At 41.2% G+C, this 24488-nt stretch overlaps 1 protein-coding gene across 2 annotated transcripts; it reads right to left on the reverse strand.

The window, feature by feature from the left end:
* Positions 1-455: 455 nt before the first annotated feature.
* RESF1 (retroelement silencing factor 1) lies at positions 456-24487 on the reverse strand. Of its 2 annotated transcripts, XM_079303416.1 has the most exons (6): positions 24273-24487; positions 21566-21644; positions 10171-10266; positions 3605-8897; positions 2786-2860; positions 456-1644 (listed from the first exon to the last, which is right to left on the reverse strand). In XM_079303416.1, exons 4-6 carry the CDS (start codon positions 8856-8858, stop codon positions 1502-1504), a joined length of 5472 nt encoding a protein of 1823 aa, XP_079159542.1. In that variant the 5' UTR covers positions 8859-8897; positions 10171-10266; positions 21566-21644; positions 24273-24487; the 3' UTR covers positions 456-1501. The 2 variants fall into 2 exon arrangements, with proteins under 2 accessions (XP_079159542.1, XP_079159543.1); XM_079303417.1 differs by lacking the exon at positions 456-1644 and having other exon boundaries at positions 2679-2860; positions 3578-8897.
* Between the last annotated feature and the right edge of the window lies 1 nt (position 24488).

Raw genomic sequence — 24488 nt, forward strand, 5'->3', positions numbered from 1 at the left:
ATATCATGGGTCAATGAACTGAATAATTTCCTACTGAAAAGAATTCACTCAAGTACTTATGTCAGCTTCATGTATCATTGTGCAGAACAAAACCCAGACTAAACCCCTGACAGGAACACTTTGTACTGGGTACACTTAAGGCTGCAATAAATCTTCCTTCATGCTGGCAGTATAATACAGGTAACTAAACTCTCAAGAAAATGAAAAACCTTCTCAGAGTTGACATCATTATTACAAAACCTTCCAGAGGCAACATTCCCCACAGACTAATAGTTTGGCACCCAGAGAGAAAACAAACTAACAAATTTGAAACTACTTCGTTTTAACAAGGAAGATCCATCACTTATTTTAAAGCTGCATTTCATCTACAGGAATATCTTCAATGCCTATTTAACCAACTGCAAAAAGCACTTTCATACTTTCAGAACAAAAAAACAAACAAAAAAAAAGACAAGGTAGTCCTCAAAAGTTTATTTCAAGTATAAAAATTGTTCAGTAAAGTATCTACAGGTTTTTCGTTCAGCATAAAGGTTTAATAAGATAGAAAGAATCAAGTACCAAATCTCTGTAAAAATACGATTTGATTTTAAATTGAGTAACAGTGAAAAGGCACTTCAACATAAGATAGCCAATGACAAACACAACTGCTATGTCAGTGAATGTGTAAGCAAACATAATCTAACACTTTATAAACAAACACATTAATTACAGTCTAACTGAACTCAGCAACTTAATCCAGACAAGAGCGAATTCAAACTCTCCTCACTCCAACAACTGCACTTTTCTTTCAAGTGCAAAGAAAGACAAAGAAATGCAAGAGAAGTCTTCTGCAAACTGAAGCCTTTAAACTACAAACTTGGAGTTCAGTCCATACAAGCTTCACAAAAAGAAATGTAAGAAAACTGGGTAGCAGCATAAATACTTCATAAATGCCCCTGATCTGTGTGCTTGAATTGAGGGGTTTATATTTTTATTCCCAGTTTAGAAAAAAACGTTTCTACAAAAACAGAAAGCCTTTTTAAAAGCAAAACTATCAGCCCACCGTAAGTGGGAAACAGAAGTGTAATGCTTGGGAATCCACTGCAATCCCTTTGCAGCAGAAATATTTTTCTACTACTAGCAATGGAAAGTATAACAAGTAGAAGTTTTAGAGAATCAGGCAAGAGAACAGACTATGACAGTTTAAACGAGTTTCTTATTTTTTGGTCAAGATTCAACGAGCTACTCTATCTTAAAAAAAAAAAAAATAGAATCAAATATGCCAAAAGAAACAACACATTTAAAACAGCATTTACAGCACCAAAGAATATATGGACAATAAATACAGAATCAGATGGCAATTATTCACAAATGAGGAAAATAGGGAAGGAAATTTTCAACATCTACCAGAAAACTGTGGGTTTTTACAATTATTCAACAATATTAAGTAAACAGGAAAAAATCATATTAGCATTGGCATTTTTTTCTCAGTGATAGTAAGACCTTTGATACAGAAGTGCTATCAAGACTTTTGCATTTTTTTTTCCAGATACATTTTCCTGTAGGTCTGAAACATCTCTTTTGAGTCTTTGACAGGAATCTGAAGAGTCTCTCCATTTCCATCCAGGATCTGTATAGCTGTATCAAGGGGAATACTGTCCTCAGCTGCAAGACAGACAAGCACGTTAAAGCAAGAGTCTCAAAGGACTCAACTCCTTATGCACGTGGTACCTACAACCTTCCAGTGCCAAAAGGGATCCACGAACTTCCTCCCTAAAGCACCAGGAGCCTCAGATTTCAAACAGTCTCCAGTGCATCTTGAAGCACAAAATGGCTATTTGGGTGTCTTCACAGGAGAGACTTCTGGAGTTTTGAGAAAGGTGTGACAGAAAACATGCATTTGTGAAAGGAAGAGAAGCAGCAAGCGGAAAGGCTAAAAAGATGGCAGACACCACAGCCCAAGGACACAGGCAACAACGATAAAAGATGCAAAGGTTGAAAACTATGTTACTTGCAACACCACAACACAAGTATCAGCATGCAAGCCCTCTGCTCTAAAGCTAAGAAGCAGATAGCAACAGGGCAGGCTACAAAATGCATTTGGTTTCCTTTCAGACCACTAGGAAAACAAGGCTAGAGCTAGAGAGGTACCTAAAGCAAAGAAACAAGGACAGCTGGAAGCAACCTCACCCAAGATTTACAAAGGATGGAACAAACAAGATCCTGAGATGAAAATTGCCACTGTTCTGACAGCTGATTCCTAGAGGGTATAAAAGACCATCCTAAAAGCAATTTGCCATTCAAGAAAAATGAGGAAGATATTAATAGTGGCCTGACTTTTCCTCTGGGTGACATACAGATTATCTTGTCCAGACTACTGGGACACACAGGTCCTGGAACTTGTGAGCACAGGTGTTATGTGTGTACAGCAGCAATATACTGTGAAAGCCAGATTTATTTTAAAAATCTCTTTCTGTTTTTTCACTAGATTCTGCTAAATCTCTTCCTATATTTTAAAGTGTGAAAGAGTCTTTATATACAATTTTAAACTGTATTTAAATGCTGTATCCAAGTCAACATCACAGGAAAATTTCAACATTTTCAACAACATATCCATAAAGCAATAAAAAGCTACACAAATCTTTGAGACATGCAAGTCTATTCTGTGGTATCTATTTAATCAGCAGAATGAATAAATAATAATTTAAAATGCTTTATTAAGGTTTACTTCTGTAAAGGAACATTTAAAACCAAGCAAAGAGGATTTAACTTGTATTTAAAACAGGACATTCAGAAGTCACTTCACCTGCAGAGATCTCTTCCAGTTTCTTTTGCTTCACTGGTTCACATTTTAACCAATCTTCTTTTTTACTTTTAACACCTAAAAAGAAATTTTCAAAAAATGTTTCTGAGGTGCCCATATCACAAGTTTTGACATCCATTCAGCATTAAATTCTAACACATACACTAGCACATGCAAAAGGAAATCTCCTTTGGGTATGAAAATTACTCCAAGGGCTGATACATATACCTTAAGATTAGGGTTCATTTAAAAATCAAATACTACATTTGACATAAATATGCTTCAGAGTGCACCATGTAAAATGTTGAAAAATGGGGTAGGGAAGAAGAAAAGGAAAAAGGGATGCTTAAAGACAACAAAGGTTATGGGGATTATGGGCAGGATATGTCTGGCCTAAGCCTGCTCTACTCCTCTGTATCACAAAAGATCCTTCCCTCCTCTGCCCAGCCAGACTGAACAGCCAGGTGAGCAGTGACTACAGATCAGATCAGCCTTGTAACTATGCCAAGGGAATCTACTTTCTACAACCAAGCCATGCTAACTCCAAGCACTTTAGAAAGCCTTCTCCCAAAGTTACTTGAACCTGCCATGTTCCAAAGTATTCTAATTTCATTCTCTAAGAATTACAGAAAATTGAATGAAGATTCCCATATTCTTTTGCAGCTTAAGACACAGCTGTGGTCTGTAGAGAGCAAGTTAGCATATCTTGGTCTTCAGCCTCTACAGTCTCATGTTTTTACTCTCTGTACCTTTGTGCAACATAAATTTAAAAAGGAATACACAGATTTTACTTACAAATGAATAATCAAGTGAGCATCATACCTTCTACAACAACTTTATCTCTTTCTGGAGAATTCTTTGCAGCTAAGCTTTCTTCACCAGGGCCTGGGTTTCTGAACAGTATATCTGGACACAGCTTGAACTCAAGGACTTCCTGTTTGCATGACTTCTCAGCTGTCGAGACAGACACATCTCTTTTTGAGTCACTGCTTTGTGACACTTTGGTGGTTTTATGCCAGACAGGTCTGACAGGTGATGTCTCTAATTTTGTCAGATAGATGCGTTCCTGCGCTGTACGTTTAAATGCCACTCTGTTCAGGTAGTGTTTTTTGGGTTCCTTTTGAAGATGCAGTTTTAGTCTGCTATTTCTTCTGTTTAAGTATAGAAGATTTTTATCAGGGAACATTTTCTCAGAGCACTTGTCTTTGTTTTGACCATCAAGATGTCTTTCTTTGTTGGAAAAGTAGTTTTTAGACATGCTAGAAGATCGAGCCCTTTTTCTCTGCAGTTTAAGCAGAGAGCAATCTGCTAAGGAACTCCTTGGTTTCCAACCATTTTCTCCATTCAGTTTTTTAGCTTTGTCAGCATTTAGCAAGCAATTGTGTGCAAGCTGCTTAGAACTCTTTGCTTCAGATTGTTTCAGTCCTTCCTCTTCTAGCTTTGCTTTCTTAAGTTCTCTCTTCCCCACCATATTCTCCTTCATCTTCCTTTTGTATGGCTGCTCCTGAAAAGGATGAACTTTCACAGATTTATGGTGAGAATATTTTGTGTGTCTTGATTTGAAGTCGACAGTGCTACTACCTGAGAATTTTCCAGCAGCTTGGTAACTACTTGATTTTTTATGTTTTATTTCTGTTGGTGATTTTGCTTGCTCTTTGACATTAGTTCCTACGTCTTTCCTAAGCATCTCCTTTTGTTTCCTACAGTTTTGTTCTTCAGCTGAGTTATCTTCACAAGTTTGAATTTTTTGTCCTTGACTGACTTCAGAGTGCTTAATTTCAACAGTTTCTGACTTCACGGATTGGTGAATGTCCATTTTGGATTTCATGGTCAAACCTGGTTTGGTTATATCTTTTGAAAGGGACTCAGTTTTAAAAACTCTCTCCTTCTTTACGGACAACTTTGCCATGCTGTCTGCATGTATATGATCAGTTTTCTCTGATAACTCTTGGTAGGCTGTCTGGTGCTCTTTTTCATCACAATAAAATTCTATACTTGACACTTGGGTTCCTTTGTCAATTTGCAGAAGTTCCTTCCCACTGCTGCTTTTGTATTTATCAGCATCCTGGTTTTCAAAGGAATTAACTGGTCCAACTTTTTCCTGCTGTGTTGTAGACAGTTTGTATTCATTATCCACACTCAGCCTAGGTTTTTTGTTGATTGCAGCAGAGTATTTGGAAATATCTTTATTTTTGCTTATACTGTCTGGGTTTTTTTCAGAAATTGTCAGGTCTCCCACTGCACAGCTTTTCCTTTTCAAGGCATCAGATTGACTGTTGTTTTCCTCTGTCTCTGCAGAGTCGTTGTTTTCAGCTTCAGGAGGTTGACAATCATTTTTCTCTGAACCAGATGTTTCTAACTGAGAGGGACAACACGATGTTTTACATGCTACAGATACACCACCTGTTAAAGAGCAATCTTCACTTTTTTCACTGGGGTTAGAAGTCTCTTGTGGGGCTTTTTCCTGCTCACATAGATCCTGACTAGGCTGGACACTGCCTTCAAGGCTGTCCTTGTCAGCTGAAGTCTTTTCTGACTGTTGACTCACTTCTCTCTTGCTGTCACTAGAGGGACACTGGTTGTGTCCAGGAGACAGGTCCTGAACCTGATCAGAGCTCAACACTGCAATTTTAGTCTGATTTACTGGGTCCTTCAAATGAGAATTCTTGTCACAAGTTTTAACCTCTTTTTGAGGCTGATTCTCTGTCCGTTCAGCCACAGAATGATTTTGTGCTGCTTCTTTTGTTAGCATATCAGCACCTTCAATGCCATATGGAAACTCTTTCACTAGAGCAAGCAGCTGATCTTTTAGGTATCTACTAGGTTCTGCTCCAAAAAAATTCACCTCCTTTTCTGTGCTATTTTTACTGGACATGGAATTTTGTTTACTGTGGTCTTCTGGAACAGCAGGTACATTTGTTTTAGCAGTTATGCTGATAGAGGAATCTAGTGCATTTTGAGGTAACTTCTGATTTATATTAGCAAGATTTTCTAAGTAATTTTCAGGATGCTTGAAAGATGCCTTGGATGACGTGTTTTGTTCAGAGGTAGGAACTGCTTTAGGAGGATTGCCACTGCTTTCCTTATCCAAATGATTTGATGATTCTTCCAACATCTTTAGCAGCAAGCTCTCTCTTTGGGAAGTGTTATTGCTTAGCTCAGTTTTATGCGAGTCCGGATATTTCTCCTTTTGGCTTGCACCAGATGCATTTCCTTCTGATGCATGTGTCTCATAGACTGACTTGAACATGCCTGCTATTTGTGGGTTATAAAATTTATCACCTTCAACAAGAGAGCATACACTAGAAATACAAAACATGTCATTTTCCAGCACAGCTGTGGATGTATCCCCTGCCTCTAACACAGTTTGCTTGTTTTCATGGTCTCTTACACCTTCCTGAGAGGCTTGACTACAAAGATTTGTGCCTGATTCAGGAAGAGTAGCCTTGTTTTGTAATCCAAGCTGCAGATTTTTTCTTGCATCTTGTGCAGACTGACTAACTTTCCTCTGTTTTTCATCACCTAATTTGATCTGTTGCAAATCTGAGTCCACTTTTTGTTCCAGAACACAACCACTGGGTGATGACCAAGCATTTTCTATTGTTCCTTTGGCAGTATTTACCACATTTACACAACTTTTCCCTTCTTCTTGCAAACTACATGTGCTCCCCAAGTTGATTGCTGGATAGGTTTTACCTTCAGGTGTTGGGATCTTGCCTGCCTGCTCACTTAATGTTCTTTGTTCACAAAGTACTAAAGGAGAGACAACTGCAACTTGAGGTTCAAAATTTTTTATCAAACTGGAAGTCAATGTATCAAGTTTTTGTCCCACAGAGGTAGTTGTTACAGGCAAAACAGCCTCGTCCATGCTAGCTAGAACATTTTTGTTCTCTCTCTTCGTCGTATTTTGGTTGGAGGGTGAAACCTGATTTGCTGTGGTGCTTTCATTTGACTGTTTATTTTGCACACTTACAGATTCTGATGGATAATTCTCCCACAGGCGTAGGCATGCAGCCAGCTCTTCCACAGAATAACTGCAATTGCTCTGGTTACAGGATGCGTTCTCAGTAAATGGTGTTTTTTTCTGAGCTACCTCAGTCTGGAATTTAGCATCACCAGATGCAGTTGTTTCTGATGCAGGAGAGTTTGTGTGAGCCACAGATGCCTGCTCACCTTTCTGACTTTTTACATTCTTCTCACTAGTGTCTTTTAGCGTGCTTCCACCCAAGACAGATGTATTGAGCAGTGGTTTGTCATTACACAGGAGAGTTGTCAGTATTTTATCAGCAGTAGCACCAGCTGTCTTCTCTTTCAGCACATTTGTGCTGCTCAATACAAACTGAAGAAATGATGAGTTCTCAGGGCCAATTTGCAAACTCTTTGATGCAATCTTGACAGAGCTCCCTGCCTGGGTAAAACATGAAGCATTGTTTGAGGAAGTCACAGTTCCTTGAGAAGAGGCCAAGGCATGCACATCCCTTTGTTCCAAGGAGCTCTCAGGATTATTAAACTGATCTGGGACTTTGCTCTGAGGGGGAATAGGAGTGAAGCTTGAAGAAAGACTTCCCTGCTCTACCTGAGAATTACCTTGAGTCACCTCCAATATTTGGTTATCAGCACTGGAGAGATTTTTGTCATTTCTTTCTTCATGTGAAACACTGAGCATGGGCTTCTCTGTCCTCACTGCTTCAGATGGGGAAGGTGGTACATTTTGTTTGGGCATGCATGGAAGACAATTAGCAGAAGAACATGGATAACTAGGAGGAGGAGGGAGAGAATTTTTGCGATGATAGATTTTTTTCTTGTAATTATGAACTGTTTCAAGCAGGACAACCTTTTTTTTAAGACAGTTCAGCTTCTCAGCTTCCCAAGCTAGTCTCTCCTTTGTAATTCCCATTTTATGTGTTGCTGCTGCTGAAGAAATCTGAGCATTAACAGGTCCATTCATCAAACTACTCGTCTGGCTCTCTGGAACTGAAGCAGGATCACTCAGTGGCTTTGAAGAAAGAGCTTCTATTTCTTTTACAACATCAAGCAGTGCTTTGGGAATGCTAGGGGATGGCACAGAGCTTTCATTAAAAGATGGATTTGCTGCCACACTTCCACTTGGATTACAGACACTCCTGACTGATTGACTGACTTCTCCAGATTGCTGCTTCTGACAGTGTTGCTGAATACTGTTAAACCCAGGAGCATTTTTTGGATCCAGTGGGTACCTCTGCTGGTTAAGGTTGTATCCATTAGGTATATTTTGCACTTCCTGTGGTACACCCATTGAAGACTGGGCTGCAGGTCTTGAAACACAGCTGGCAGGCAACAGAGATGGTGCAGAACATCCTCTAGGAGCTTCTGATGCCATCTGACTCTGGTGAAATTGTGGTAGCTGTACATTTGTCCCAGTATTTTGATTTATTGAATATGAAGCTTTACCCTGTTGAGCATTGGAATTAAATATTTGGGGTTGGACATGTTGCCCAGGAGTACCAAGAGGAAAAGAATTATTCTGTGGATGAAAGCCACCTTGCTGTAGTGTTTCAAGTCTCAGAGAATTATGCTGCAGCATTTCTGGCTGCATGTTGTAAGCGTTGGTATTGGCATACTGAGGCTCCCCGAGCACATTCCTTACGCTATTCCCAGCGTTCATCTGAGAGGGCTGGGGAGGTAAATTTCTGCAGGGATAGCTGTAGGGATTAGAGACTGGCCAAGAAGTCGGAGCCATCTCTGGCCTCAAAGGTGAATTCTGAATGGGAGGTTTTAGAGCTGTTAAGTACATCTGTTCATGTCGTTTAACTGAGAATTTTGACATAAAAAAATTATTACCAGTTACAGATGCTCCTGGGGAGGTTTGATCTGAAGTTTTGATTCCTTCAGCATTTACAGCAGGGAAGGCAACATTGACAGCTGGCACATACACAATTTGGTTATTTTCAGCATAAGTGCATGCATTTTTAGAGGAGTTGGCATTTGTCTGAGGAAAGGCATGCCCATTAGGAAGTAGCTGACTGAAACATGCTCCTTTACTTTGCAGATTTGTATTTGCATCAGCATTCTGGACTGGCCTTACATTCCAGTCCATCTTTTCTTGTTTTCTTTTTCTTCAGGAAAATCCAAAATGCTAAAAAAAAAAATTTACAAAAATTACAACCTTTTGATCAAGACCTATTTTACTTACTACGAAGTGATTTAGAATGCATCATGAAAGAACTGTCGAACCTAAATTGCTTTGTAGGAGAGCAACTCCCTTAGCACAACCCGTGGACATCAGTGCTGTCAATGTCAAGTTGCATAAATTGTTTCCCAGAACACAGTTAACATATAAAAAGACAAGCAACTAACAACTCTAATGACTAACAAAAACTTCACATTATTTAATCTAAAAATTAATGTTAAATACAGATTGTTGTGTTTACCTTCTTCATCCAAAAACAATAGGAAAAAACCCCAAAGTATGTGTATAACATGACACAATAAACAAAACTTAAGAGGTGAATATAACACCTACAGAATAAAATACAGGCCAGGGTTTACAGACAATAAGACTCGACTTCAATTATATCTTCAAATACAATAAAATAAATGGAAAAACTAATTTGGGTTTGGTAAAAATCTCTCATAAAATGTGGCCTTCTAGTTTAATTTTGAGAAATATGACTGCCTCTAGTGAGCTACAAGCAAAGCACCCCTAATTCTGTTGGTAGCATTAACTTAGTTGGGAGAAAGTATGAAGAATAGAGATAACAGCAACACTTCTGCTACTGCAGTACTTACACCTTCAGAAGCTGACAAAGACACCTATCACTAAGTCATCATGTGCCATATTCCCAAATGCACATGGGTTACCAACAAACCCAAATGGGTGAGCATGTTACTCTGTGAAGTTTTTCAAGACAGTGCCTTCAAAGCCAGACACTATTTCAGCCTTCAAAAACGCACCAAAAAGCAAAAAAAAAAAACCCATGACAAACTATAAGAACTAATGTTTCTCTGCATCAAGACAAGCTCCTCTCAGTATGGTTGAACCCAGCTAGGACAGAACAAACACCTTGCTTTGTGCAGGGTGTTAGGTGGTTTCTCAACAGAATGTTTCATGCCATTTATCTCAGATCAACCAAGGCTCCTGACTTTCCTTCATGGGTTTTTTAGATTTTAAGACTCTTATGATTTCAAATTTGAGAATGTGAAGTATCACTCATACCAAGCCTATAAGAAATAAAAGATCCAATGTTATAATTTTCCAGGTGTTATTTTCAAGATTCAAAGACAGCTCTTACTTCACTCTTTTACTTTCTCTGCTCTCATAAGACACCAACAACAAAAGAAGACAGGAAAACAAAGTAGCATATGAAATTCATCAAAACATTCAGTGTCCAGGCACTGTATCCACTTACATTGATGCAGGAATCTTAGTGGAGAAAACAGGCTTTTGCATCCAAGGTAAGGCTTTCAGGCTGCTAATGTTACACTGGGTATTTCCTGAAAAATGACTGGGGATAAAACAATCACATCATCGAATTAGACAAATTCAAAATACAAAAGACAAATTAAGTTGCTGAGCCAACTTAAGACATTTACATTTTCTGGGAACATAACTGTGAGAGAGGCAAACAAAAGTAAGATGCCAACCACTAGTAACTGTAAAATCCTTGCTAGAGGAGGAACTTTGACTACAAGTGGCACACAACTTCACTAAGAGTAAAATCCAATTATTGTCACTGTCAAGACAAAAAGAATTTAGGAACCCCTTGTTGAAGCCAGGCTGGAGACAAGGAGAGGGGTTCATTGTAATGTTAAACCCTATAAGCTGGCTCAAAAGGACCAGCGGTGGAGGTTGCAATGGATATACCTTGAAATTCTTGTAGGCCATGATTTATGTATTACAGAAATTACTATAAAAGGAGCAACACAGGACCATCCCCAAGAATCACCTGTTGTATTGAGATTAACTGTTTATCCCTAAAGCTGTTGGTCTGGTGTTTGTTATTATATTCCACATCTAACTCACCAGGCTGCATCCCTCCATTCCAGTGTCAACAGAGGGATGCAGTACATGGCATCAGGACTGGCCTGAGCCTTGCAGCAAGTGCCTGGTTTGGGGCCTTGCCTTGCCTCTGAGTGCCAGATGCTCTCACAGAGGGAACTATCTGGTTCTCTTCTATTAATAGAAAGAATCAGAAAGATGAAAGCATAAAGGGAAAGTTACCCTGACCATGAGCTCATGGTCTTAGAAATGCTGAGCACTATCTAAATGCAGCTGAAGTCCAAGTTATTTCCCTACAAACAAGAAGTGTCTGAAGTCCAGCAGGACACTTAGATTGGAATAGACACTCCATGACTCTCGCCAGTGTCTGTGTTAGAAGCCTTGAGGTGACAGTGGAGAAAGCAGAGTGCCACAGAGTCCCTGTGATGGCTCTATCTGTCCAGGGAAAGTTTCACAGGCAGCTGGAAGCTGCCTAAAAATGAGTTTCTGAAACAAAAATTGATCAAGACAACAAGAACAGAAATGCTTGGTCCAATTTGATTCCAGACAATCATATGTCAAATTTCTACCTCCTTGAAGCCCGACTGGGCCTACGAATCCGACCAATTATCACATTAAACTGAGTATGGTGTCAATGGAGGCATCGTAGCTGTGTCTCTGAGTGCTTTTTCACAGACAAAAACCCTAGCCACATCAGGTGAGCACTCTCACAAATCTGGTACTGTGTGCTATTTAACCTGAATTGCAAATATGTTACATGTAAAGTGGACACCCTCGAATTTCAGAATCAGAAGCCTGGGCCCTTCTGTAGGATGTGGAATCCAACTACAAAGCCAACTGGAAAACACAACTGAATTGCTGATATCACTAACACATGCTCAAAGATAAAGGCCTTGAGATGACCAAGGTCTCCAGCCTATTTCCTGGGGCAGTCCCACAAATTTGGGATTAAACACAAGTAGGCTGGTTATCAATCATTCTTTAGATGTAGCCCCTGTGTGCCAGATAAAGTGCTATGACTTTGTCATCCCTCTGAGGCCCAGCATCACCCACTAGTTAAGAAGTGCTGGCCCACTCAGAGCCCAGTAACACCAGCAAGGCACAGTGCCCAGCACAGTCCCAACTTGTCACCATGACCTCACGTTAGAGACAGGAATGAGACAGACTAAACACTTCTTTCTTGGAGCAGAATAGCCAAATCTTTATTGCACACAACTCATTTTTATGTGGTATCAGAAGGCACCATGTTTGAATCTAATAGGTCAGTAAATCATTGAAACAGTTCATTGGTTGGTGATGGCTAGCATACATGTCCATCAAACTTTCTTCTTTCTAGATATGTTTACATTTTTTCTTCACAGTCTCTCACAGGACAGACTCCTTATTTTTGCAGGTGTAAACTCTTTTCTTACAAAAACAGATTGTTATGCAAACTGATTCTCATTCTTATGATTCTTTTCTCATAGGAACTCAACAGCTTAGCCAGAATACCAAGGCCAAAACCATGTTTTACAAGGCCTTTCTTTTATAAGGTTTTTATACCTATATGCAACACCAACTATTTTCTGCTATGCTTGTTCTGTCATCCTGCTGCCTCTGTAAGGATGCAGCCACAGCTACCATCAATCCCCTTGTGCCAAGGTAGTTAAAAACCCCCCTAAGCCTGTGCCAAAGGGTCCTGACCCAAGGAATCTTGACAGCCCGTTTAGCCCCAGGTATTCCAGCAAGGCAGCCCACAGAGCCCTAACACTTGTTTTACTGGCTTTTGCCAACAAGCCCCTATGCTGCACCTTTTCCCACCAGGACTTGGAGAAGGACCCTAATGTCTATTCCATCACTTCATCAACTGGAAACCCCCTAGCCCTTGGTTACCCAGACTCATCAGACACACTGTTAGCACCCCAGACAGAACCTGATGATCCTAACCAGGTGCCATGAGGCAGCACCTTACAGAGACCTCCCATTCGGAGGTAGATGTCACCCATCAATGGCATCATCACCTGTGTGTCCCCATGGGCAGTTAAAACTCTGCCTTCAGCTGATCACAATGGAGGGGACCATTTCTTTCACCCTCTGCAGCAGTCCACAGGTTCCAGGAGCCCCTTCAGCCCTTCCCAAGGTCAGTCAAGTAGGCTTCCCTAAGAGCCAGCCACCCTGAGGATCTGTTTCTGAGAGGTTCTAAGCTCCACTGTGGAGTAACTTCTAGTTAACACAATTCTAGTCAGGTCTGCACAGCAGCAGTTTATCACTGCATGCAGCTGCAGAGCTATGCACCACAAAGAGCAGCCAAGGAACAGCCTCTGCCAAGCTGAACCTTGCCCAGCTGGAGCAGTGACAGAGTTCATATTTATATACCTCTGGTTTTATACACCCTTGTTTTTCACAGGGCAACAGGTACACGTCAGATAAGATACAGTAAGCTACCAGAAAAAATTGTAACATACAGATTACTTCAGATAAACTCCAGAAAGTACATCCTTTTACAAGTATTTCCCTCCAATAATTTGGCCACTCTTACTCAGTGAGGCCATTAGGCAATGCTGAAAATATTTCTACTAGAAAGGCCTACAAAGGCCAACAAGGTATTAGCTTTTTTACTTCCACAGACAGAACAACTCATAGACCAGGCCTTCCATGATGCTCCAGGGAAGGTACAATTTCCTGGTACTTCTGAATCAAACTCCCCCTACTTTGGGAACTCTGAGAAGCATCTTCTCTACCTCCAGTGACCCATGCTATTAACAGTCTGTGATCCTGCAAGCCCCAAAATTCATTATGTCTCTTCTCAGAGAATTGAAAAAACAGTGGGTATTCACTTGCACCCCCTTTCCCTTTTAACAGCCCCAGCCAGTCAGCTCACAGGTCCAATGGATGCTGGCATCTGACCAGGGCTACTGGAGCAGGACACTGCCTCCATGGGGCTAAAGCAGCTTGAACAATACCCTGATTGTGAAAGTTATAGTGATGGATGGAGAAGGGGGAATTATGCTGCACTTGGTGTAAAACAATGCTGAGACCAGCCTGATTCAATAATCTTGAAGTTGAACATTCTGAGGATGCAAGAAACAACATTTCCTGGCAGAAACTGGCACAGGAGAGGATGTGACAAAGCTCCTGATAAAACAAACAAGTGACAGTACTGATAATTTACCTGACATTGCTGAGCTAAAGGCTACTGAGCTGAAACAGTTGGCCCAGAAACATCTGACTGACAGTCGATCACTATAAAAAACCAGTCCCAATTTTTAACAGCAGGGACTTGTTATGAATATGTAACTAAAGGCCTGGCACTGAGTGTTCCAATAGTCTATTTACTATAAATCCAGTTGCATCCAAAAGAACCAGTGCGGTTCACAAATCCTATGGTTTATTAAATGCAACATACATGGCTCTTTTGGAGTGCTAACAGTATCTGTATAAACTGCAGAGCAGCTAAATATAGACCTAACAACACAGTGGCAAACACAAGCTCAATTTCTCATGTCAAAGCACTCAGCATAGCCAAGGACACAAGAAAGGTGCCCGTTCTGCAGAGGGCGAGGAAACTGCATCCCTACAATTTTCATGTCAAATTCTCATCCCACAGCTAAACACAACATCAGGGTCCTTTTACATCTTATTATCCATTATTGTGCAAATTGCTGTGGGTGTGAAATTTTCTGCTCTTAGTGGTTGTGTAGTATGCAGTGTTTCTTGGTAGGAAATACACCTGGAGGCAGTTGTACAAAACATTGCCTGGTACTGAGACTGCTCTGCTCCTTTCCCACTTGATATTCCTGCCTGATGCCATGGCAACAAAAACCTCCATCAGGTCTGCTCTGATCACTGGTGCTCTCAAGTGTGGGCCTCATCTCATATTGAGCTTTGCTATTTTCTTCACTGTTCATTGCTTCCAACAGCCTTAACATACTCCCTTCTAGGAATGTGTGTGGAGATTCCTCCTTTGAGTGGGGACACCTCCAGCATTATTTCCTGAGGCTGAGTTAAAGAGATATGCTCATATTGGTATGAGTGAGCAACATCAATCTTAACTATTTTGCCAGCTTGATGGTCACTGTAATTATAGTCAACTATCTATACAGTGTTGTAATTAATTCTGATTAAGGTCCTCTAGTCTAACTAGTATTATGATCAATATTATCATCAGTATTAACACCATAAATTTTTTTTTTTCATATTGCTTTGCTTTATCCTGTGGGATGATGTTGTATAAAGATTTAACTACATCTGTGGAATTCTGTAGACATAAACCTTTGAATAAGTCTGGAGCTAAAATAGGATCCTCTCTGAAGATGAGTTTAGGAAGTAACAGCATCCTTTCTGCACCCTGTGACTCAAAAGGAGGGTACAGGAGATTAAACTTGTGTGAAGCATTCATTCTGCCTATGACAACTACCTAGGCATACATTTTGCCCACTCTCTGCCTCATACTGCAGTCCCAAAAGCTGCCAAAACAATCAATGTCATTTACCTTTCCTCTTATCTATGCATAGTCATTTTGGACATTAAAGACATTACTCCAGTGTCCCACCCACTAGGCCTACCAAGCTCAGTTGCTTGTACTTGGAATAGCATTAATTATACCTTTACTCATTTTCCTCCAGGCTATGGCTATAGTGCTGCCATTGATACTAAAGTAGCTTGAGCAATAGTTGCTGAAATTTCTCTCATTCCTGGTGTCTCTCATCACCAGTATCTTTTTGACCTTCCTAGCACATATAGATGGGAATTTCAGCCCTCAAAGAACACCAGTAACTTTTTATCTCCCTGGTAAATGGCCAGGGTCCTGCCCAGAATGTAAAGTGTTTGGGTTATTTTTAAAGGAATCTTTTTGCATGCCAGTATCAAAGGTATTTCTGAAAGTGTCTTGCAGTCTGTTTTCTTTATCCAATGTACTCCCTCCTCCAAATGCAAATATCGAGTCTCCTAGGTTCTAAACTTTTGTCATGGAAGGCCCAGGTTTTAGCAGCTGGGCTACTCTCTCTGTTCCTTGCTGTGCACACATTGCACCTGGCTCTGAAACATAAGCCACAAACACTTCCAACCCTTCTCCAGAAAGTATTCAATGATATCACTATCTGTTTGTGCAATGGCATATAATAAGCATTAATTATAATTATTAGCTAAGCAACTTACCAAATAACTGTACCCTCACCACTTATGTGCAATACAACACACACTGACGACAGAGGCAAGAGTTAACTGCACCACTACTCTTTGAGTCAATAAAGTGGACTGGCTGTAGTCATAGGGATGAGCTCAACTCCTTGACCAAATTATTGACAGTTTGGCTCAGGCTCACAAGGAAGTAAAGGCCTAGGCCATGACCAGGTCAAAGACTCTTCTAGTTCCAATGTATTCTTTGAACACCCACATAGGAACAGGGTGACACAAAGAGCTTTGATGCATAAGAGCTGGGAACACCAGTCAAGAGAATAAGACATTCATAGCAGGTAGCTCCTCCAGGGCTAATTAGTAAGGAACAAAGGAAGTTGTGGGTGCAAGGAATTTAATGCCTACCTTTTCCATGGCATTTGACTACGAGCCAACCACTTTATTCCACAAATACGACAGTCCAGGTGAGCCTTTTTTTAATCTCTCCCAGCTGCACAGTTGTAACCTCTCCTTCAGCTGGGTCACCTCTAAGTTAATTCTTGTAGCTGAAAGACCCTTTACCAACTGCAGATCTTTGGTGACAGATATCATGCATAACTTTGTATGATAGGGCATTAAAGAATGTATTAATACTTTTGAATTATTACTGTTGCTGTAACTCACAATAGCTCTAAAATATTCGTATTCCTTGTTAAAAGCTCCCTTTAATACAGCCAAAACTCTATAAACATTGGCATTTCAATGCCAGCCACTATGATCACAGCTATTTCATACCTCTGTAGAACATAGTTCAGCAAACAGAAGATTCTAAGAATTGAAAGGACAAAAGTTCAGCTGCAGGTCAGCAGAACTTTGCCCTCCTATTTCTGCTTCTGGACTTGCAGCAGTATATCTCATTTAACCTAAAGTATTTAAACCTAACTCAGCATGTCTGAGTTACACTGTTATAGAAAAACAGTCTGGATCAACTAAATGTAACCAATGAAAAGAGTACACAAACATACATAATTCTTATTTCCCTCTCTTTACAACTGTATTTTAGATGTCACAAGAGCACCAGGACACAGGAGTTTTCTTGCCCCAAAATTCTTAGCAGTTACAAAGGAGATAATTTGTTAGAAATTCCCTTAATCCCAGATTACCAATTAGACACAGAATATTTACAGTAAATTTAAGCATATGAAGACTAGTAGTCACTTCTCTTTGCAGATTCCCATTCCATCATTTCCAACAGTGTACTTTCCCCCCCTTTTATCTATCAACTTCTGACAAATACTGATAGGATTCATCCAACAATCTTTAAAGAGCTGCTGCTGACAATGCAAAGTCTCTCTTCACGGTTTTTGAGTGATCTTGGGAATCCAAAAAAGTCCCAGCTGACTAGAAGCTGGCAAAAGTTGTCCCAGTTTTCAAGACCCCAGAAAGCAGAGGCCTGTCAGTGTCACTTCAGTGTCTGGTAAAATCATGGAAAACATTTTTCTGGAAGGTACTGAAAAACACTTGGAGGACAACAGTCATCAGTCACAGCCAGCACAGCTCCCTGAGGAAAAAGTCAGCTTGTCATATCTGATTATCTTCTACAACAGGGTAACCCACCTCGTTGATCAAGGAAAGGCAGTACATGAATCTTTTTGGACTTCAGCAAAATGTTCACAGGATGGTTATGTTTCCTGCCTGTAGCCTTCGTGCTGCTTCAGGCTCTCCTTTCCCAGCCTTCCTTCCTGTTTTTTAGTATTGTCTCCTCCAAATACCAGGACCTTTAATATGATTTATCCAACACTGAATAAACAGTATTTCTTAGTTTGTTAGTAGAGTTTTTTGTTGAGAATGAAGTGTATACACTTTATCTCCAAAAGTCTTTAAAAGTTGAGGCACTTGGGCAGAGCCTTTTCTTGTCTTTGGCATGCCTTTTGGCTCTACTGGCAATAGTAGTAAGTGAAGAAGCCACATTTCCCAATCAAAAGCAATTTTAGAGTGAATTTTGCAACACCTGTCTGCAGCTGGGGTGTTGTGCCCAAAGAAGCAGAGCAGCCACATGTGTGTGGCAGGATGTCTCTCTCCACCACAGATGGCTGGTGCATAGGGAAGAGAGAATCCAGGGAAGGTCACCTCTGGTGCCAGAAGGGCTGAGATCCCACCTAAGACTCAACACCACCTTGGTCTGGAGAGCAGTGTAGAAACAGATTTTAAAAAGTAAGCATCATTGACCAAGAGACATTGCTCTTTACAACTAAAAAAGCCACACAAATTAGTATCTATTAGGAGATAACAGAAGCCTCTTTCACACTCCTCAGAAATGCACAGGGCCGCTTCTCTTATGAAGCTTGGATGCATTTTTGTAGATACTTTTCTGGAAATTGAGAGGAAAGATTTGATGTATGCCCCATCAGTAACTGGATGATAAAATACACTGAATCCTAATCTATATTATGTCTTTGCTAGTTGCAATATAGGTACCTCAATCACGTATTGTCTATCTACTAGTAGTGTCTCTTTTTTTATCCTGTGTGGTAAGAAGTCTGGTTTAAGCCTTACATCTGCTTTCCTTGGTCTATTCAATAAATCGTTCATTTTAATAGTCCTAATCAGCCATTATTAAGAATCTGCAGAACTAGAGTGAGTTTTGGGATGTTGGCCACCTCAGTTAAGTTACTGTCCACTGTAAAAGGCAGAGGCAGGGGCTGGTTTAAATCCCATTTGTAACAGTGGAGTGACCCCAGCCCACCAGCAGTGCCTGGCGAGGCAAGAAGGCACCGGGACACAGCAGCCCAGAGGCTCCATCCTGCTGCCAGGAAGGCCAAGGCCCTCCACGAGTTCCAGCCCCTGACGGAGCAGCAGCCGCCAGGGAGACAGAGGGGGAGGAGGGGCAGTGCCGCCATCTTCCCTTTGTCTCTGCAGTGGCAGGCGCCATCTTGGGGAAGCGGGCAGTCCGCCATTTTGAGATTTGTTCCCAGGAGATTGCAGCAACCTTCTGGAAAACTGGAGGTCTTACTGTTATTTTCTGCCTGTTGCTATTTCAGGGTTTTTTTAGTAAACTGTTACTTTTCCATTTATATCTCCTCTACTTGTTTCTCCTTACTGGTGGAAAGGCATTAGTTACACTAAGGGGAAGTAACTCATTTTAGAGTGTTTCCCTAAATTGTCTTAAACCAAGGTTGGTCAAGCAGGACCTGCCTTTCATAAGCACATGCTGGCTGGGCTGATTCCCTGGCTGTCCTATAGGTGCCATGTGATGTCATTCAAGATTATTTGCTCCATGACTTTCCTCAGTACAAAAGGCAATCGCTGCTATTACAGTGGTATTCTCGAAACTAGCTTAATAATTGTCAATAAGAGATTGGCTTTGCAGCCAGCGATACTGTCACAAGTGTCATGGGAACTGTGGCCACAGTCAACGGGTCAAGAACAAAGAAGTCACTCTTCTCCCCACAAATGAGCTAATGCAGAAAAGCACCATTCCACATACCAACAACCAGAAGCACTAGATACAGAAAAATTAGAATTTCTCATAAGCAGCATCTAAACTGAGCTTCAAGAGGTTATTCTGAAAGGTAAAAGTGACTTCTGCAAGCACTATGGACACCAGGCATTTGGAGTAGGCACGCTTCACAAGGAATTTTAACATTCTAGGTCTCCATGGTACCAAGCAATGCACCAATACTAGCAAAAGTGATGTCATTGTTCAGAACAAAATTAGATCTTCAAGACTGTATTAGATCGCTTGATTGTATCAACCAAGCAATTGTTCACACTCCTCAGAGGAAAAAAAAATGCTTATTTTTGAGTAATAGCTGTAAGCCTGAGAAAGCAATTTTGAACAGAAAAGATTTGCAGAGAAAAGCCATTAATAACAGGGACTGGATTCATCAGACAAATTGACATCACCAATTACTCCATAGAATCCTACAGATTAAAGCTTTTCTAATGGTAGCATCAGGCTCCTTTATACAGGAATATCCCTGCCTCTGCAAAAAAGTTTATTTATAGAACTGAAACACATAGCTGTAACTATTACCTATAGCTCATGCTTTTCTAGTTGTGAATATTACTATGATGGAAGAAGGTCAGTTAAATATGAAGCAGAGTCCAAAGATGCCTTTTTTGGATGGAATGACACTTTTTAGTAAATATCTACATCCGTACACTTCAACTGCAAATTTCTATTTACCATCCCACTGTTCTGCCAGTGGACATGGTCAACACAAAGGACACAAACACCAACTTCAAGGAATAAGTGTCATTTACTATGGTTTAAGCCAGCAAAGAATTACAAAATGATAAGCTAAGCAATGCACCTAATCACTACTACAGAAGATTGTCTATAGTAATTAAGAAGGGTACACCGCCTAATATTTTATTATCATCTAGATTTGCACTTCAGCTGGGGAGCTCCAGCCACAGCAAAGGACTGGAAAGCCACTCCTGGTAACTGGGAAATTCTTCAGGGGCATCCACCCGCAGGTGAGGTCTCTTCGTTGTGAGAGTGTCCAGTTTTTATGGTGGTGAATAAACAAGCTTCCACACCTTCTAGTGCAGGAACATCTGGCTTCATTCTCCTCCTAGGTTCGACCCAAAGCCTGGCCAGGGCTCAAGGAGGAACCAAGGGATTTGGCTTTGACCATGTACCTCCACAGGCCCTGACTGGCCTCTAAATACAGGAAGAAATACATTCTTACCACACTACATATTTCACTAATGATACTGCACCTTTCACTAATAACATAAATAAACGTTGTACAATACAAATATCATACGTTTGGTTGGAAGGTTCATTGAGAGTCAGCTTCAGCTCAGTGCTTATTGTTCAGGCCTCAGCACTTCACAGACTTCACAGAAACAAGTGAAATGCAGAGAACATGCTTCAATCTCTGAAGAATTTCCGAATTCCTTTCAAGTTTCAATGCACATTTAAAGAACTGTATTACATCAACTGCAGACGTCCTCTTTTAGAAGTATGATCCCCTAACCATCCCAAGGCCTAATGACCACCCACTGGAGACAAGTTTGCAATGTATGTACAGAATACTGACTGAAGTGTAAATTAAGAGGTTAATTGAATTTCAGTCACAGGAATCTTTCACAAGAACATACTAGAAGAGCTCTTAGGCATACTTGCATTTTATGCAGACTATTTACATCCAGCATGAAGGCATCGGGCTACCTTAAAGATCACTGCATTGTTTTTAAAAAGTGCTTTTAAAAATCTTCTGATTGGTGAAGTTTCCTGACTGCTACAAGTTACAATATCAATCCTTCCACTAAATTCGCTTCCTTGAAATTCCTCCAGGTATAAATTCCTACAGCATTTTTGCTCTACATTTCCACTACCCTATGCAGTTTTGAAAATCTTGAGAACTTGAATTGCTTATATTTATCAGAAAGACAAATGACAGTCAGAAACAAATCCAATCAAATGTGTGAAAAAATAAAAATCCATTCCCTGTCAACAATGGTAAAGTACTACAGTTCTTTGAAAAACTGCATGCAACAGTATTGAATATAGCTTAAAAATGCCTTGAGTAACAAAGGCTGGTAAGTTTATATTATCCCCAATTCTATTTTCTTTCCCACTTCTACTCTTCAGTTGCACTGATGCTGTCACTTGTGGTGCTTCAGGATGAACTAAACTAGACAATAAAATGGCATTCAGAGCTTCACTTTAAAAACAAAAAAAAAAAAAATTCACTTACTTCAGTAATCTTGTGTGCCTCTTCAGACAGATGTGGAGCACATACTGGAGGAACAGGAGCTCCTCACTGGTCCTGGCTTCTAGAAGGCACAACAATGAAGAAGAAGCTTCAGAAGCTTCAAGTGCTGCTTTTACCAAAGGAGCAATGACCCATACCAACAATCCCACCAGTCTCCTATGTCCTGATTACCAGTAATATATCAAAAGATCCCCTGGTAGATTTTGAACTCCAACATCCTGTGAAGCACCAGTCTCCTTTCATTAGTGCCCAATAACAATTTTAAAAAAAGCAAAGATTAGAATTACCTAATGCTAAAAACCATAAAGGGTGTTTTCACCATTTTTTCTTGCTTTTCTTTGTTCTTTCCTTTTTAAGTCCCCAGCAGGCTCTAACGTTTTTCACAAGCTCTCTCAGCTATGCTTAGAAAAGCAGGAGCTCCTCTAGGAATTACGAAAACTGAATTGCACCTTCTTGGCTTTCTGCTCCCTATTTTACTCCTGATGCTGTCTTCATCTATGCCTTTTAAATTATGGGGTGGGGAGTAGTGCTCTCCCTTTGACAACTGCAAGTCTTCAACAAAAAGAAAAAAGGTTCAACATCAAACTAACAGGTTAATTATTACAAGTAAAACCACAAATGTTATGACAGAGTTTCAGATCTCCAATGCACTGATACGTTGCTCATGGCTGCAGCAAATTAAACTGAACAAAAAAAAAAAAAAAGCAAATAAAAGTTGGGAAAGGCTGATTTGTGAAAATTTTAGAAACATATAAAATATTCTCCTACCAAAACACCTTAGACTGCAGAAAACAATCTAAGACAGCAATTTGTCGGCTTCTAAAGAGCCTGTGTTTGAGGGATAGCCCCCTGCAAATCAGAGTATTTTACTGATTTACAACTGGTTTTTTGAAGACTAGTAGGAAAGGAGAAGAGCAAAAAAGTTGCTGTGTTTAAGTAAAAATCAGATCCATAACAACAAAAATAAAACTTCTAAAAATGAATCAATGAACTGGAGAAAGCTTTAGGTTTTATTCAGAAGGAAACCAAAACAGCCTGTAACAGATTTGATACAAAGCACTCTGTAATGTTTTTTTTCTTCTGCCAATATATTATTTCCTGGGGGAAAAAATATTGTTTAAGCTTAAAATACAGAGGGCTGGATTCTTGAACTCACTGCAGTGAGCCACACAAGCACTGAACTAATGGTTCCTGGTAAACATCTTGGAACTACTGCAGTAAGTTTTCCAAGACTTTACACCTTGAGACTCAGGGGAACTTTTACACTGGCACAGGAATCAAGAGTAAAGGATTTAATTTTGCAGACAGTAATATAAAAGTAATCATTATCACAAGTCTGTTTTCTCTGCCAGGAATGTCTATCTGAATGTTTTGGGACATCAGCTGGCTAGCTCAAGGGAACAGGCTGATAAGAGTCCAGTTAGGAGTTTTTGATGTTTGTAACAAGTTTTACTCCCATCATTCTCAGATGAATATTTTCTCAGGAGAAAATATTTACCAGGAGTCATGACAAGCTGGGATTGTTTTACTCTATTTTTAAGTTCCCAGGAGGCTAGTTAAGAGCAGGGAAATGCCCCAAGTTATCACGGAGCTCCTTGAAAGAGTTGAGTCAGCCTCCCAACAACTTCTAGGAAAACAATCACTAGCATTCCTATGGGCTTCTGAAACACATCCAGTGCTCCAGCAGAAAATCCACTCACATTCTACCTAACACCTCCACTTTTCATTGATGCCAAAGACATACAAAGCACATCTCCCAGAGCACAGGAAGAAAGCTGCTCCACATTGACGGGGTATTTGCACTCTTTTCTTGCATTTCCATCTGCCTCTGCAGATGGAATAACTGAGTTAATTCCATCAGCTACACTACTCAAACAACCCAAAGCAGAAAAAGCGAGCCTATACCTCTTTAAATCGGGTTGTGTTTTTTCTTCAATAGTATAAACACTTCCATCAGTTCAATCACAACACATAACTGCAGGTGTCCCTCTTACACAAAGCAGAACACTGGCTCCTTACCGCACAGCTTGTGATGCCTATCTGAGAGGCTGAAGCAAAAAAATAAAATCACTAACGCTGAGCTTTCATTGCAGAATTTAAACACAGGACGCTCAAAATACCCGGTTTTCAACCCTGACCGTGATTACTTTCTCTTGTCAGTTTCGTATTGGGATGGGGTAAGGGGTGGGGGGGATTTCCTCGTTTGTTGCTTTGTTTGATTTTTTATTTTAGTATCTTTCAACTGCATCTCCCTGCATTGTCATACCCTACGGAGAAATAAATATAGCAAACAAACCTCTGCGTCCTTAAGGCGATGGGGCGGGGGATGTTTTCGGAGCCTGCGCATCGCATTGTCCTTGTTCAGGCACTCGCAGGACACTCGCTAATTGATGTTAATTGGTTCTGCGAGAGGAGCAGCGGGCTGGCCGCAGGGCCCCGCGCTCCGCCGGGCCCCCGCCCCGGCGCGACCCGCGGCCGCCGGCGCTGCGCGGCCCCGCGGCCTCCCCGCTCCGCCGCCCGCCCGCCGAGCCCTCCGCAGGGACCGGCAGCTCCCGGGGAGCGGCTCCGCAGCCGCCGAGTGCCGGCCCCGCCGGCGGAGGGGAAGGAAGGACAGCACAGGACAGGATGTCGCCCACCGCCCCGCTCCGCTCCCTCCCTTCCTTCCCCCTGCGGCCGCGCACGTCCTCACCGAACCCGGCCGGCGACTCGTCTGGAACCCCGACTGTCGGCCCCGACGGGAGACGGAAGGAGACCCCGGCTGCGGGCAGCGGGGCGGGAGCTCCGGGGCGGGGCCGGGGCGGGGCCGGCGCGGGATGTGCGGGGCCGCGGGAGGCGCGCGGGGCTCGGCTGCAGACAGCGGCGGAACGCTGGGCCCCGCTCCGGGAGCCCTCCACGCTGAGCCCCT

This window comes from Erithacus rubecula, assembly GCF_903797595.1.
Source record: "Erithacus rubecula genome assembly, chromosome: 4".
Lineage (NCBI taxonomy): Eukaryota > Metazoa > Chordata > Aves > Passeriformes > Muscicapidae > Erithacus > Erithacus rubecula.